Raw genomic sequence first — 16,537 nt, forward strand, 5'->3', positions numbered from 1 at the left:
CCAGAAACTGATTGTTACTACCTAATATTTTTTTTAAAAAACAAACTCCATTTTTAAATTTTAATACCTGCCTTAGCTTCTTCCTAAGCAATAACATTCACAAAATTATGGATATTATATTATATGCACATACAGAGTATATAAATACCCAACTATTAAAAAACCTTTGGAATCTCCCATTAACACAGCAGGCATGCAATAAATGCAGCTGTCGTGAGTCTTATCCAAACCTGAGCTGTATGCTAAGGCCCCACTCCTCCAGGAAGCCCTCCCTGATCACACCCCACCCTCAGCTGCCCTATGGGGACCTTCTGCTCTCTGTCCTCCTAGGGGGTATTAGGGTTGTCACTGAATTGGTGACTTCCTCTCCCCTCCAGGCTAGGGGCCATCTCAGGGCATAAACTGGATTTTACCACCTCTGTGTCCCCAGGCCCCAGTCCAGGACAGGACATCTGACAAAGATGGTGTATGTTTAATGTGAGAATGGGATGAAGCTGCTAAAGTCCTCATCAAGGATCATGACCAAGCAGTTCCACTTGACCCCAAGTGGCCAGGAGTTAATCATCAAACCTGGGGAGATCACACTCAGGCCAAGAAAGGCACAGACCATCTGGGCTGCTAGGTTCTTTCTGGACCTCACCTCCCATTTGACATATCGGGAAAGTGAGGCCCCTCAAATGGATGTGACCAGCTCAGATTTACCCAATGAGATGCTGATATAGACAAGACATGAATCTGATCATGTCATTCCCCTACCTAAAGCCTTCCATGGCTCCCTAGTGCCCCGAGTGAGGTCCAGACTCTGGGTTGGCATGGGCATCCTGTGGACTCTGGTCCCTGCCCACCTCTCCAGCCCCAAACCCACCTGCTGTCCCACCCTTGCCTCTTCTGTTCCAGTCCTACTGCACACGTTTTTGTTCCTGGAACATCCCATGTTTTTCAATTTCAGACCTTTGTTTTCCATGTTCCTGACTCCTGGCTCTGGTCAGTCTCCTCCTCCAGGAAGGCTTCCTAGCCCTCAGGGGCCAGGTAGGGTACCTACTCTGGGCGCCTACAGCCCTGCCCCAACTCTTTCTGCCAATGTCTGACAGCATTGATCATAACTGCTTTTCAGTGGTCTCTTGGGGCTTCTTGAGGGCAGGGGACATCCTGTCTTGTTTGAGGCTAAAGGTCTCAGGACTTGACACATAGTTGCTGTCTAATAAATACTCGTTGAATGAATGAATCAGTTGTCAGAGTCATTCATTTGAACAATAAATAATTGTTTGGGTTCCAATGTTGGGTAGAAAATATCAGAGATGAGGAGGAGCTTCAGAACAAAACATGCCTTTCTTATGTGACAGATAATAATTGTTTCTTTTTTTAATTAATTAATTTGTTTATTGGCTGCGTTGGGTCTTTGTTGCTGCACACGAGCTTTCTCTAGTTGGGGCAAGTGGGGGCTACTCTTCACTGTGATGCGTGGGCTCCTCATTGCAGTGGCTTCTCTTGTTTCGGAGCATGGGCTCTAGGCGCGTGGGCTTCAGTAGTTGTGGCACACAGGCTCAACAGTTGTGGCTCACGGGCTGTAGAGCTCAGGCTCAATGGTTGTGGCGCACGGGCTTAGTTGCTCCGCGGCATGTGGGATCATCCTGGAGCAGGTATCAAATCCGTGTCCCCTGCATTGGCAGGCGGATCTTAACCACTGCGCCACCTAGAAAGTCCCAATAATTGTTTCTTTATCCTTGTTTTCTCGTCTCAGACCTAAGTTGACCTTGACAGTGGTCCAGGGGAAGTGGCTTGGCGTTTGGGACAAGCACTGGACTAAGAGGTGTCTGTGTCACAACAGAGGTGGTCCAGGGTGAGAGGTAAAGGGTGTCCCTCACTGGCTGGGTGGCCTTGGCCAAGTGAATCCCCCCTCTCTGGGCCTCAGTTTCTTCATCTGTGAAATGGGAGCAGGTAACCACATGTCTCGGACAGCAAACCAAGAGGCAGTGAAGGCTGATCTTGTCCCCTTTCTCCTCTAGTGGGGAGCTGTCCCTTTAACACAGGAGGAGGAGCCAAGGCCACAGGAAGCTGCAGGAAGCTGGCAGGGCTGGTGCCCAGGCAGGCTGGTGGGCTGCAGGCTGGGGCTGAGTTGGTCTGAGAAGGAAGGTAAGGGGGTCTGGGGCCCAAATAGGGCCCTGGGGCTCTGTGTACATTTGTGAATGCGGGTAGAGGCTAGTCTGGAAGGTTCTGGGGTCAAGTCCCAGCTGAGTGGACAGCAAGTGGAGGGTGAGACTGTCCGAAGTCCTCCCAGGAACGTGGGTTCAGCTCAGAGTGCCTGTGGCCTGTCTGCCTTGGAGTAGACGGCTAGGGGTCCGGGACCCTGAGGGTCGGGGAGCGCATCCTGCTCCCAGGGGGCTCAGCCCGGGGTGGCCGAGGTTTCTCAGCCCTGGCACCGAGGTTTCTCAGCCCTGGCACCAGGGATTTCTCCAGGTGGCCTCTGGAGAAAGCCTGAGGGACAAGGGAGGTGGAAAGGTAGTCAGTTGGTCTTTACCCCAATTCACAGATGGAGCAGGTACTTAATGGGAGTCTGCGCTTAATAAGGCTGTTGGTAACTTGGGACTCACTCATCTGACTGATGTCTGCTATTCTCTTCTGGGCAGTCAATATAACCAAGAGGGCTGGGGGAGCCTGGGGACCGAGGCAGGAACATTTGGCTCCTAAGGACAACCTTAAGTTTAAGTGCTAAATGCTCACACCTTTAATAATAATAATAATAATAATAATAATAATAATAATAATAATAATAATAAAGAGAAAGTGTAGCATGGTGGGTAAGAGCACAGATGCCAAAGTGCACTGCCTGAGTTTGAATCGTGGCCATGCCATTTCTAGCTGTGTGACCTCGGATAAGTTACTTCACCTCTCTGGGCTTCAGTTTCATTGTCTATCCTATAACTGAAATTATCTCAGGGTTGTTGTAATGATTATATGAGATAAAATATAAGGTGCTTTGCATAGTGCCTGACTCACGGTAAGTCCCATATAACTTATTAGCTATTATTATGAGGGTGAGTCAAAAATTATCTGCACTCTGAGAAAGGGAGAGATTCTACTTGAGAAAGCTGCAAGGGAGCAAGACGGGGCTATTACAGAGTACAGACAGATTTTATACTTGTGTAATTCTCTCTGATGGTGCTTTTTAAACTGAAATGTACCTTTAAGTTTCCTGAGGAATCTGTAAAAAAAAAATTATCTGCACTCTGGCTGTAGAATTTACAGAAGTTTTAATATAACTGGAGTGCAGATAATTTTTGACTCACCCTCATATATGTGAGGCAGAGTGGATGCCTTTACTATATGGCATCACTTAATCCTCGCAATGATCCAGTGATGCACAAGCTCTCCTCCCAGTTTGTTGTGTGGTTAGTTTATCCTCATTTTTCAGGTCTCAGTTTTAATGGTCACCTCCTCCAAAAGGCCTTTCCTGACCTCCCGATCCAAAGTAGGTCTCCTTGTTCTTCTCTTCAAGACTCCATATATACCTGTTTCCCTCTTAGCAGTTTTCACCATTTCTGATTATTTTGTTTGTCTATACAGTTATCTGTTGAATGTTGATCCTCTTATGAGACTGTAAGTCACCTCTAAGAACAGATAGATGTCTGTGTTGTTCACCATGGTATCCCCAGTTCCTAGGTCAGGGCTTATACCTTGTAAACATTCTAGAGTAGGAATGAGCATACCAGCATTGCTAGAAGACCCCAGTGAGAGAACGCCTCCAAAAGACTCAGTCAATATCTGGCACATAATTGGGATTCAACAAAGGATAGCTATTATTATTATTATTATTATTATTATTATTAATCTGCACCAAAACCTGTGAATTGGGATGTTATTGTTCCCATTTTACAGGAGGAGAAACAGGCACAGAGAGGTTGAGACACTTGTCTGGATCACACAGCCAGGAAGTCATAGCCAGTTTCTAACTTTGGTCTCTGATTGACCCCAAAGCTCACATTCTCGGGCTCTTGGGCTGAGGTGAGGCCCAGGGCTGGGTATACAGGATTTGGGTGATTTGGATTTGACCCATGGGCTCTTCTCCAATGCCATGCCCTGCTCAAGAACTGTCCCAGATGGAACTGGGTGGAGGTGGTTCAGGCTTTGCCCTGCCTGGGGGAATCCCACAGCCATCGCAAGAAGGGCCCAGAGTCAAATCCACGGAAAGGAGACCTGGAAACTGATGCGGGGAGCCCAGCTCTGACCAAGTAAAGGCCTTCAAGGAGCTTGAGGTGGGAGAGGAGGTTGCAGCGCTCCTCTTAGTGGCACATAGTGGAACTGCAGCCCCACTATCGGGCGGTCCAAAGCTTTTCTGCCCTAGAGAAAAAAAAGGGGCGCAGCGTTTGCTCCTTAAAAACAAATCCTTTTATTTTCCGTCCCTTCTAATTTCCTCCCTCTCTGCTTCTCTCCCTTACACACTGGTTCCTTTATTCACTCGGTCACCCACATCGTGGGCTTGAAACCTCCCAGCAGCTTCCTATAGCAAGCAGAACTAGAATAATATCCCAGCTCCTCACGGTGGGCTGGAACGCCCTCCCCGACATCCCTGCCCACCTCTCCTTGCTTGACTCCTATTCTCACCTCCACCCAGGAACACTCCCTGCGCCAGGAACACTCCAAGTTTATTTCCCTCAAGGCCGTGGTCCTACGGGCTGTTCCCTCTGCAAGAGTGCTTTTCCCTTGCTTCTCTTCTTGTCATTCACCTCCAAGATCCCCCTTTGAGAACTTGCAGTTCAAAAGTTCCTCTCCACAAACCAAAAATGCACAGCTCTGATCTGTATCCCGATTCAAACGGTTAAAAACCCTAAACCATCACCGTCTGCAAAACCGACCATGTATCACATTTAGTGAGACGATTGGTAATTTGCACACTTAGCAGATATTTGATGATATTAAGAAATTATTGTTAATATTTTTAGACGCGATAATGGTATTGTGATTACGCTTTTAAAAATGAACGTCACTGAGGCATAATTTCCATACAATGAAATTAACTTATTCGAGGTTAGAATTGGAAGAGTTTGGACGAATGTAGACTGTTCTGAAACTGTGGCTTCAGTGTTTACAAAGAGTTCTTTGCTTTTAGAGCTACATGCTGAAATATTTACAGATGAGATAATATGGGAGAAAATTTATAATAATAATAAAGGAGGAAATAATAATAATACAGGAAGGAAGCTTGGGTGCAGATTTAGAGAGCACGAGGCAGGCCATGCATTGCTGATTGTTGAAGCTAAGTGATGGCTACATGGGCACTTCATCAAACAGTTCTTTTTTTACAATTTTTGAATTTTTTATTTAATTTTTATTTTTTAATTTTGGCTGTGTTTGGTGTTTGTGGCTACGCATGGGGTTTCTCTAGTTGCGGTGAGCAGAGGTGGCTTCTCTCATTGTGGAGCACGGGCTCTAGGCCCGCGGGCTTCAGTAGTTGTGGCAAACGGGCTTAATTACTCCGTGGCAAGTGGGATCTTCCCGGACCCGGACCAGGGATCGAACCCGTGTCCCCTGCATTGGCAGACGGATTCTTAACCATCAGACAGTTCTTGACACTTTTGCTGTGTTTAAATTTTGCATAATACAAGTTTAAAAAAAAAGTTTCTTTCCTGGGAGGGGTCTTTCCTCGCCACCCTTGTTAAAATAGTGCCCTTCCTCCAGGCCACTCCTGTTTGAAATTCTGGGATTCCGTCTGCCCAGCTAGAACACGAGCTGAGGCAAAGCAGGGGCTGCGTCCTCTGATGTGTCCACTCCCGGGTCCCAAAACCTGGAACTGCCTGGCGCACAGTAGATGCTCAGTAATGCCTTTTGAATAAATGAATGAATAATGAATGATGAAGGCATGAATTCTCCCCCTCATTCATTCATCACCACTATTGGCCACATTCTCCATCCCCAGCACTGTGGGCAGCCTCAGTTGCGATTAGAGGGACTCTTGGCTGGAGCTGCCTGGGCTATGCCGTTCGTGCCCTCCTGCAGGCCCTGCAGGTGGTCTCTGGGATGGAGGGCCCTCTGGCGGAGGCTGCCAAGGGTGAGCGCTTCCACATAATCACGCCTCTGCTGGAGAGCTGGGCGCTGTCCCAGGTGGTGGGCATGCCTGTCTTCCTCAAGTATGAGAATGTACAGCCGACTGGCTCCTTCAAGATCCGTGGCATCGGGCATTTCTGCCAGGAGGTGAGGGTGTGTGGGCAGGAGGGGAGAACTGAGGTTGTACAGACGGGAGGGGAGAGCTGTGGGCAGGATGAGGGGTGGGGAGAGTTGGAGTGGGATGGGGCGGGTCTAACTCCATTCCACACAGGCCTCCATGACACCTGCTTGGGTCAGCCCCCACCCACATTCCTTGTCTTCCCAGGTGGCCAAAAAGGGATGCAGACACCTGGTGTGCTCCTCAGGTGAGCCCACCCCTTTCTATTTCATGAGGGTCCTCAGGGCTGGGTGTGGGGGGAGGAGGAGCTGGCTGGAGCAGCAATAGATGTCCAGGGCTTGGCCTCTTTTTAAATGTCCAATCTGACCATCAAGGTCAGGGTCACTTGGCTGCTTTGTATGTCCTCCCCCACCCCCTTTCCCATCATTCAAGCCTCCTGGTAGTAAGTGATAGAAACCCAATTCATGTGGGTTTAAGTTACAGCCTCCAAGAATTGAAGAATTCTTGGGATAATTGGCTTTCAGGTACAGCTGGATCCAGGAGCTCTCCTTTATATCTCTCCTTGGCTTATCTTTCCTCTATACTAACTTTACTCTCATATAGACCTCATGGTAGCAAGATGGCAATCAGGAGTTTTAGGCTTGCCTCCTACCATCCTACCAACCCTAGTCAAAAAGGAGTCTCCCTTCCCAATGGCCTCCTCAATCCATGAATTGGTCTTTTTGGCCCAGCTTCTATCACGTACTCATCCTTGAACCAATCATGGTTCAGGTGATTGAGTTCTCTGATTGGCTCCACCTAGATCACGTGTCCACCTCTGGGGCCAATGGTGGGGCATATAAGTGTAGGGAGGGAGTGACTCCCAAAGGGAAATGGAGGGGGTGGGAGAACAGTGTGCCAACAGGCTGATGCAACTGCCCACAGCACCCCCTTCTACTGCCTCCACAGGGGGCAACGCAGGCATCGCTGCTGCTTACGCTGCTCGGAAACTGGGCATCCCAGCCACTATTGTGCTCCCCGAGGGCACCTCTCTGCAGGTGGTGAGGAGGCTGCAGGGGGAGGGGGCCGAGGTTCAGCTGACTGGAAAGGTAAGGACCCCAAGAAGGGGAAACCAGCTGGAGGGGACTCTTCCTCATTTACCCCCACCTCGCCCCTGGGAGATCCTGTCTCCTTTTCCTTTTTGTGAACTATGCCTGGGACCCAGTCATCCCTGAGGAGGGCTGAGCTGAGGGGTGAGTGAGATGTGATGTATATTAAGGGCTGGGATCTGTCAACTTGCCCTTCCCCACCTTGAGAAGACTTTTCCTGCGTGAACCCAGGAGAAGCAGGAAGCTGGTGATTACCAGGAGCGTATCTGTCTCCCTACATCCTCACTAACACATGGTATTATCCACTTTAAAATTTTTGCCATTCAATGCGACAAAAAGTATAAAGAAAGATGATGACAGCATCATTCCCCATTCTGAGACCACCCCAAAATGAAAGGATGCTCATCTGATAAGGATATCATTGGTTCACTTTGTTACCAAAGAAACAGAGACCCAAACATGTCATCCTTCTCCCCTCCTGGGAAGAAGAAGAAAAAAATCCATCCATCCATCCATCCATCCATCCATCCATCATCCCTGGAAAACAGGCTTTTAAAAACCATCAAAGTTAAAACTAAAAGCCATATCATGGTACTCAAAAGCCGGTCTCCAAATGCTTAGTGTATTCCTTCCTGCCTGCCTGCTTTTCTGTCTTCCTTTCTCCTTCCTTCCTTCATATATTCATTCATTCATTCAACATCTTTCCATTTATCACCCTTTCTCCCTCCCTCTGCTTTCTTTTCCATCCATCCATCCATCCATCCATCCATCCATCCAGCAGGTATTCATTGGGCACATACTATGTGCCAACATGATGTTAGGCAGTGCTGAGAATACAGAGGTAATAAGACATGGTCTCTACTCTCATGAAGCTCCAAGTATTGTTGGGGAGACTCACAGCTAACTAGATGATGAGAATAGAACATGATGGGTCCCGCCTGGATTGTGGAAAGCACGTGGCATGCATGTGTCCACTCAGAAGCCTCTGTCTTTGTCCAGGAGGCTGCCGGGTCCACACCAACTCTGGTCTCACCCTCAGAGTCTCCCCAGCCCACTGGCCCCTGAAGTCATCCAGGAGACCTCAGGCTCCGCTCCAACCTCCATAGCTGTCTGACTCCTGTCTTCTGAGGGCCTTGGTTTCTCTTTAGGTCTGGGATGAGGCCAATCTAAGGGCACAAGAGTTGGCCAAGAAGGATGGCTGGGTGAACATCCACCCATTTGACCACCCCCTGATATGGTAAGCCTGGTGCCCCTCCCCTCATGGAGCTCAGCGCTGAGAGACCCTCGTTGAGTCAGGGTCCTCCCATTGGACAGAAGGGGAAACTGAGGCCCAGAGAGGAGAAGAGGCTTGGAAACCAGGCACACAGAGGTCCAGACCCCACTTCTGCCACTTGTGAGTTGTGTGACTCTGAAAGCATCTCTTCACCCCATGCCTCAGTTTCCAGGTGTGTAGAATGGAAATGCTATTAATAAATCTTGACTGAATGTGTACTTTGGGATACATTTAATCCATTTAGTTCTCCCCAAAGCCCTAGAGATGGGTTTTTTTAATGCCCATTTTACAGATAAGGAAACTGAGGCACGGAGGGGTCAAGCAACTTACCGAAGGTCACACAGCTAGTAAGTGGTGGAGACCTTGGGTACCAGGCCCAGGACGTGAATTGGGCTGGTTCCAAGTGATTGCGCTGATCTCCTTTTAACCAGATACAAGAACGCTGCCTCTTTCCAGAGTCGTGGAATGGATTAAAAGGATTGAGAAAGTGCCTGGGAGGTTGATGAAAAGGAGAAAGAATGAGTGAAGGAATAAACTGAGCAGATGAAAGCTGAGTGAACTAAGTGTGGCAGGGTCTCCCCTCTGCTTGCCAGGGGTGGGGCGGGGGATGGCGATGGGGGGAGTTTGTGTGGACGTGAGCCTTTGGGACTGGGGCCTCCCTCACCCCTGCTCCTCTCTCCCACTCCCTCATCCCGCAGGGAAGGCCACGGGAGCCTGGTGCAGGAGCTGAAGGCAGCACTGGGGACCCCACCGGGTGCCCTGGTGCTGGCAGTGGGGGGCGGAGGTCTCCTGGCCGGGGTGTCGGCTGGTCTGGCAGAAGTGGGCTGGCAGCACGTGCCCATAATTGCCATGGAGACCCAAGGGGCACACTGTTTCAACGCGGCCATCAAGGCAGGGAGGCTGGTAACACTGCCGGACATCACCAGGTAGGCGTGGCTGGGGGGTTGTGGGGCACTGGGCTGCCCTAGGCTCTCCCAGTCCCAGTTAGTGGGGGTGGGGCACTCAAGGGGATCTCCTTAATCCCACGTGGCTGATCTATAGGGCTTTCCATTCCCCACTTAAACCCATCAGCGTGTTCCCCAAGCTTTCAAGCCCATAGCGGACTCCCCCCCCCATCCCCCACTCTACTCCAACCACTGGCCTGTCTTCCTGTCCCTTGAATATGTCATGCTCTTTCCTCCCTCCACCCCTTTGCACAGGCTGGGACTTCTGCCCAGAAGTCCTAGGGTCCCTTTCTCTTCTTTTGGCTGGTTTCTCTCCCCCAGAGAGATTCTCCCCACAACCCTGTCATTGGAGGTTCAGCTCCCAGGTTCTCCCTCATAGCATCTTCCTACAGTGGGTATTTATTCACGTGTTCTTTTTTTTTTTAATATAAATTTATTTATTTATTTATTTATTGGCTGCATTGGGTCTTCATTTCTACGTGCAGGCTTTCTCTAGTTGCGGTGAGTGGGGGCTTCTCTTGTTGCAGAGCACAGGCTCTAGATGCGCAGGCTCAGTAGTTGTGGCATGTGGGCTCAGGAGTTGCAGTGCATGGGCTTAGTTGCTCCACCGCATGTGGGATCTTCTTGTGCCAGGGCTGGAACCCATATCCCCTGAATTTCCAGGTGGATTTTTAATGACTGCACCACCAGGGAAGTCCCTATTCACTTGTTCTTGTGTTTCCTTATTCACTGCTCTCTCCCCTCCCAGACTGGGTTCTTGATAACCGGAATAATGAGTATCGCAACTGACACTTGTATAGAAGTCACTATCTGTCAGGCTCTAGTCTAAGCACTTGAGATGTTTTAACTCATTCTCCACGACAACCTCATGAGCCAGCTATTGCTATTATCCCCATTTTTCAGATGAGGAAACCAAGGCCCAGAAAGGTGAAGTGACTTTCCCAAGGTCACACAGCTAGTTTAGAACCAAGGTTTGAAACCAGGTAGCCTGGCACCAGAGTCCATACTCTGGGCCACTCAGGGGTCAGAGCCAGTTGTGATGAGCTCAGCAAAGGCTCTCCCAGGTCTGAAACACTGCCCAGCTCAGGGAAATACCAGCAGGGAGGTGATCCCAAGCACAGAGGTAGACAGCATGGACTCTGGAGCCAGACTACCTGAATTTGAATCCACATTCTGCTATTGACTAGCTGTGTGTCCTTGAGCAAGTTACTCAACCTCTCTGAACCTCAGTTTCCTGATCTCTGAAATGGGACTCATAAATTTCTAACTCCAAAGGAGATTGCGAGGATTAAAACAGAGAATCCATGCATCCAGCATCTTGTAAACATTCAGTAACTATTAGCTATAGTAGAGACATGATAAATGGTTATTAAAGAATAACATGGAAAAAAAATCATTGTCTAGGCTTGGCTTTTTGGGGTCTGTGCGAGAAGAGCATAGTCATGGTTGTAGAGGGAGTGAGATGCATTCATCGGCCATTTATGGGACACAGTTTTCAAGCACACCCTCTGAGCCAGGCACTGCTTGAGATTCTCGAAATGCTGAGCCCTGGCCCATTGCAGGATGGGAGGGGGCCCTGGGGCTGGGGAGGGTTGGGGCTGTGCAGGGAGGAGCCCTGATTCCCCAGCTCTTCTCCGCACCCCTGCCCTCCCTGCCCCACCTGCCCACTCCTGCAGTGTAGCCAAGAGCCTGGGTGCCAAGACAGTGGCTGCACGGGCCCTGGCATGTATGAAGGACTTCAAGATCTTCTCTGAAGTGGTGGAGGATGCTGAGGCCGTGAGCGCTATGCAGCGGTTCCTGGGTGAGTGAGCACTGCCCCCCAGCGGGGCTCAGAAACCTACAAAGTCCCCAGATCCCCTGGAGAGACTCTGTTCTCTCTTGTCTGTATCCTCAGTGCCTACTGCAGGGCTGGGTATACAGTAATCATGCCATAAGTTCACGTTGAGTGGATGGAAGCGGTGAGGGTGAAGAAGGAGTGTGTCCTGCTGTCTCTAGCTTCCAGACTTCTGTACATGCTCTTCTTCCCTCTGGCTGCCCATCCTGGCCCTGTTCCCTACTGGTTTCATGTAAGGGCTACTCAGCCATCATGGCACCTCCTCCAGGAAGCCTCCTCTGATCTCCCACCCCCACCCCACCTAGGTTGAAGACTTCCTGTGCACCAATCCCACCAGTCTTATCCATCTCATCACTAGACTGTGAACTCTGTGAGGGCGGGGGCCGGCGTGTCTTGTTCAATGTCATATCCCCACGGCCTTCCTAGCACCAGGGCCTGGCAGGGAGGGGGCACTCAGTAAATGGTTGTTGAATGAATGGATGAATGTATGAGTGGGTGGAAAGGGGGATAATGAATAGGTGGATGGGTGGGTGGGTGGATGGATGGATTGATGGGAAGTGGATTGACAAATGACATAGAAATGGATGGATGGATGGGTGGACACATTGATTAATGGACACATTGATGGATAGATAGACAGTCAAATGATGGATAGGGGATGGATGGATGAGTGGATGGATGGATGAATGGATGGATGGATGGATGATACAGTGATTGATGTTTACACTGATAGATGGACAGGCAGACAGTCTAATGATGGATGGAGGGACGGATAGATGGATGGATAGATGAAAGGCGGATGGATGGAGGGATAGAGGGTCAGATTGATGGATGGAGAGAGAGTCAGACAAGAGATGGATTGTGAGAAGGATGCCTGGCTGGTTGGCTTCATGGAATTGCAGTGCCCAGAGCCTGCTGAGCACTAACTGGCTTTTCCTCCCTTTCCTCCCCTCCACCCCCATTCCCCTATTCTGGGCAGATGAGGAGCGAATGTTGGTGGAGCCTGCCTGCGGGGCAGCCTTAGCGGCCATCTACTCCGGCCTCCTGGGGAGGCTCCAGGCTGAGGGCCGCCTGAGCCCTTCCCCAGCCTCAGTCGTGGTCATCGTGTGCGGGGGCAACAACATTGACAGTGGAGAGCTACAGGATCTGAAAGCCCGGCTGGGCCAGGGCTGAGGGCTCCTGGTTTGGGAGGGCCGACTGGCCCCAGTGATCCCCAGGAGGCTCCTGGACACCCCTTTTGCTGGCCGAGGGGCCTCCGTGCTCATGGATGAAAGTGGAAGCTGCCCTGTGCTGTTGTGCTGGCTGCCTTCTGCAGGAAGCCCACCTGAACTGCTCCCTTTGGCTTCCCTGCAGCTCTGGTCAATAAACCCTTTCTGAGTTGAGTCTGTAACTCCAGTGGCTCCACTTTTTCCACCTCCATGAACTCAGAGACGGCACACAGCAACCTGATGCCAGCACTCTGATGAAGTGACTCTTTTTACATCATACAGATGGTGCAACAAAGCCAAGAATTTAAAACTCCAGTTTCTGAGGGAATTCAGCCATGCCAAGCTCCTAACGGGGCCTCCCTTACCTGGGATACCTGCTCAGGGAGGGGAGGGGGACTTCCTGTCACTTCTCAGGCCTGGGCCAGTGAGGACAATATCTCCAATCTTTATCGAGTGCTTGTCATGTGTCAGAAATGTTTCTAAGAACTTCCTACTCATTGTCCTCTTTAATGTTCACAAAGGCACTGTGAAGTAGAAACCATTATTATCGTTCCTGTTCTACAGATGGGGACACTGAGGCTTGGGGAGGTGACATAACTCGCTCAAGGTCACACAGGCTGCTGGAATGTGGTCCAGCCAGTTTCAAACCCTGTGATTTTCAACATGACTCTGCATCTCTTGAACCTCCGCCTTCTTTGTGTGGTGGGACATTGGAGAAGGAGGTAGGGCCTCCAGGTTGGTCTGAACACACCTGTGGGTCACAAGGAGGGTGGACATCGGTCCTGAAACTGGGCACCTGCCGCCCCTGGGAAGGAGCTCTTTGGAAACCGAGGGAAAATTAGAATCCTTTGTAGCCACCAGGGGGCAGCAAAGTGTCTCCAATGGGGAAACCCGAGGCTCCAGGCAGGTGGGAAACTGCCCCTGGGTCTTCCTTGGCTCTACCCAGCTGGGGGGTGCTTAGGTCCCACAGTTGGATGGGCCCACACGGGCTTGGCATGGGGGGAGCCCTATCCAACCCCTCCCAGGGCTGCAGGAAACAGGCTCAGAGAGTGTGGGGGCCCCCCTGTGTCACAACCCATGGCCAAACCTAGCTTCCGGCTCCCACTTGAGGGGCTGCCGCTTGAGGGCTGTGTGACCTTGGGCAAGTGCCTTCCCCTCTCTGGGCCTCAGGCTGCCCCTCTGTGCCAGAGGAGGCCCACTTGCTGCTTCCCACGTCCTTTCCTTTGACCAAAATAGTCACTTCGCCAGGTGTCTCCTCCCTTTCTCAAGAGGATTTGAGAGTAGCAGTGGCCGCCCTCTGCTTCTCCCACTGCCTCTGCCTCAGTCTCATCCTCCCTTTGACCTCAGACATCGACCTTGGTTGCCAGGGTTGTCCCTCCAGAAGCCTCCAGGACCCAGATCTATGTCCTTTCGGGTTCCCAGAATAGACACTGAGTGCTCCAGAGCTGGACACAGCCAGGCTTCAGCCTACTCCCTACCCCAGTGACCTTAAGTAATGATGCTCTGGTTTAGTGTCTCAGTGTTCTGATCTGTAAAATGGGTTGTTTGCAGATTACTACTAGGACCCAGCATAGGTATAGTCTTTCAATATCTGCTAGTTCTTACCATCTCCTGAGCATTCCTCCCCCAACAATGAGGGGTATGGAGGAACTAGTAGTTATTCCTGTATTGAGCACCTGCTGTGTGCTTCAGGTCTTAGCAGTCATTTCATGTAATCCTGCAATAACCCATGTGGTAGATACTATTATAATCTTCATTATTTCAAATGAGGAAACTGAGGCACAGAGCAGTAAAACACTTACTCCCAGTCACACAGCTGAGATGGAACACTGCTATGTAAGCATCTGGGCTTGTGTCTCTAATCACGACTGCTCTCCTACCTCCTTTCCTTTGCTTAAGCTGTGTCCCCTGCCTGCCGTGTCCTGTATGCTTCTAAATCCTACACATTCTTTGAAGCCTATGTAAGGGCAGCCTCCTCCCCAAAGCTCCTGGGATTGCTTCAGCCAAAGACCATCTCCCCAAGCCTGCGCCCCTCCAGGTGAGAGGCAGAGCCTGTCTCCATCCCAGGTGCTCGGTCTCCCACTCGGGCTCCTGTCCTTGGCTGCACTCTTGGGAGACTTCTCAGCTGCTGTTTGCTCCTCTCCTGGTCTCCGCAAGCTTGAGATAAGAACCCGAGGGGCCTGTTGACCCTATCTAGATAACACGTGTCAATTACCTTGGTGTAACCCTTCCTGGTTGACACCCGAGGAATGCCAAGGGCAGAGTGGAGGCAAAAGGAGAGAGCAGGATGTGGATGGTTGAAGCTTGAGGTGATGGTTGTTATGACCTCATGTAGCAGGATGGGCAGGGGAGCTGAGACACTCTTGTCATTCTGTCTCTGCCCTCCTGGACCACTCAGTGGGGGAAATGGGGAGCCTACGAGGAGGGTCCTGGGAGCAGGAGATTTTCTGTGTTGGTCCAGGGCTGCGTAGAGAGCACTGAACACTGGGTCACCAGGTGTGTGTACCTGCTGAAGATACACCCAGCTCCCCCATTGCAGCTGCGGCCCCTCTCCTGGGAGGGATGCCCTTTGGTTCCCTGTGGGTTTTATCAGCCAAAGTGTCCTCTGTTCTCTCATCAAGTGGACAGTAAAACCCCTGTCTCTAGAGGTCTCACCTCCGTCTAATCCTTCACTCCAGCCTTAAGCTAAGGTGATGCAGAGGGCTGAAATCCAGCCTTTGGTTGGCAAAGGAGGTGTTTTTACACTGGAGCTGGCCCCAGGCATGCAGGGGCATGGAAAGGTGGACCAGGGTCATGCCACTGCTGTGCCCCCATCTCCAGCCTGGGCAAGAGCCCAGTACAAGGTGGGTACGCGCTCTAGTACCTGCACAGAAGGGTCTGACCCTCATGCTGGCTACACAATGGCTCAGACTGGCTTTATATCTCAAATGGTCTGTGTGTGGCTGTGTGTGCACCTGTGTGCTTGTGTACTTGTAGGCATGCGTGCACGTTTGTGTCCATATGTAGGAGAGTGCATGCACTCGTGTATTTACGAGGGAACACTTGCAATTCATTGAAGGCTATTTTATTTCCCTCAGACTGTGTAGAGCTTCACATTTTTGCACTTGGGACTTACAATCCAATCACTAGCCAGGCATCAAACTTAGAGGTACACAGCGAAGCAGGTTAGGAACTAGACATTAGGGAATGGTGGGGACTGGAGCAGACTGGAAAGCTCATATTCTGCCTAAAGGAAGTAGCCACTGCTCAAGTTCATCCAGTTACAGGTCCAGCATAACAGATCTCCCAATTTCTTAGTGTTAGCTCAAATTCAACACAATTTAGGAAAAGCCATGCGGTCAGTTTGTCTGCATAGTTATAAAAAGGACAGGTCCTGCAGGAAAGGAGGAGGAGCATGTGACCCCCAACCCGAATCCAGGGGAGGAGCACGTGACCCCAACCTGAGCCAATCCAAGCACTGGATTTTGTCTGGTCATGATGATTGGTTCAAGGGCGGGCCCAGGAGCCAAACTGTCCAATCCGAGCAGCTCTCAGGACTTGAACTGGGAATTATTTGGCAAATTCTGGGGACGTGTTTGATTGCCACAACTGGGGGTGGGGGAGGTGCTCCTGGCACTTAGTGGGTGGGGCCCTGGAAGCTGCCTGACACCCTGCAATGCACGGGATGGCCCCCACGGCAAGGGGTCACTGAGCCTTAGTAGTAGGGCTGAGGTTGGGAGACCCTGTGTTAGGCAAATCTCATCTCTTCTGGGCCTTTTTTGGGGGGTGGGGGGAGGAGGTGGCTCTGGGTTACTTCTGTCTGTGTATTCCTGGGAGATGGCCTGCTGTTTTAACTGTTATCACTTTATCAGGGAACTACTCCGTGTCTGGGAGAATTCCCTGTCTTACACATGAGGAAAGGGGAGCTCAGAGAGAGGTAGAGCCCAGGCCCACTCCAGAGGCAAGGACACTACTTACCATAACAGCCAGAGTAGCCAGGGGCTACGCAGTGGAAAGAAGGCTGGTGGAACCATGGCCCGCCCCCTGCAGG

The 16,537-nt window shown here is 50.8% G+C and overlaps 1 protein-coding gene across 1 annotated transcript; it reads left to right on the forward strand.

The window, feature by feature from the left end:
• The first annotated feature begins 2,072 nt into the window (after positions 1 to 2,072).
• Positions 2,073 to 12,958, forward strand: SDSL (serine dehydratase like). Its single transcript, XM_057744497.1, has 8 exons — positions 2,073 to 2,133; positions 5,995 to 6,189; positions 6,368 to 6,407; positions 7,109 to 7,248; positions 8,397 to 8,485; positions 9,220 to 9,447; positions 11,142 to 11,266; positions 12,279 to 12,958. The coding sequence occupies exons 2-8, from the start codon at positions 6,016 to 6,018 to the stop codon at positions 12,470 to 12,472; spliced, it is 990 nt and encodes a 329-aa protein (XP_057600480.1). The 5' UTR covers positions 2,073 to 2,133; positions 5,995 to 6,015; the 3' UTR covers positions 12,473 to 12,958.
• The last annotated feature ends 3,579 nt before the right edge of the window (positions 12,959 to 16,537 follow it).

Source organism: Hippopotamus amphibius, chromosome 8, assembly GCF_030028045.1.
Source record: "Hippopotamus amphibius kiboko isolate mHipAmp2 chromosome 8, mHipAmp2.hap2, whole genome shotgun sequence".
Taxonomy (NCBI): domain Eukaryota; kingdom Metazoa; phylum Chordata; class Mammalia; order Artiodactyla; family Hippopotamidae; genus Hippopotamus; species Hippopotamus amphibius.

Excerpts from the sequence above, each read along its gene's own strand:
- SDSL (XM_057744497.1), top strand. The coding sequence starts at position 6,016 with ATGGAGGGCCCTCTGGCGGAGGCTGCCAAGGGTGAGCGCTTCCACATA. Across the intron at positions 6,190-6,367 it reads TCGGGCATTTCTGCCAGGAG|GTGGCCAAAAAGGGATGCAG; the intron begins GTGAGGGTGTGT and ends TTGTCTTCCCAG. Across the intron at positions 7,249-8,396 it reads AGGTTCAGCTGACTGGAAAG|GTCTGGGATGAGGCCAATCT; the intron begins GTAAGGACCCCA and ends GTTTCTCTTTAG.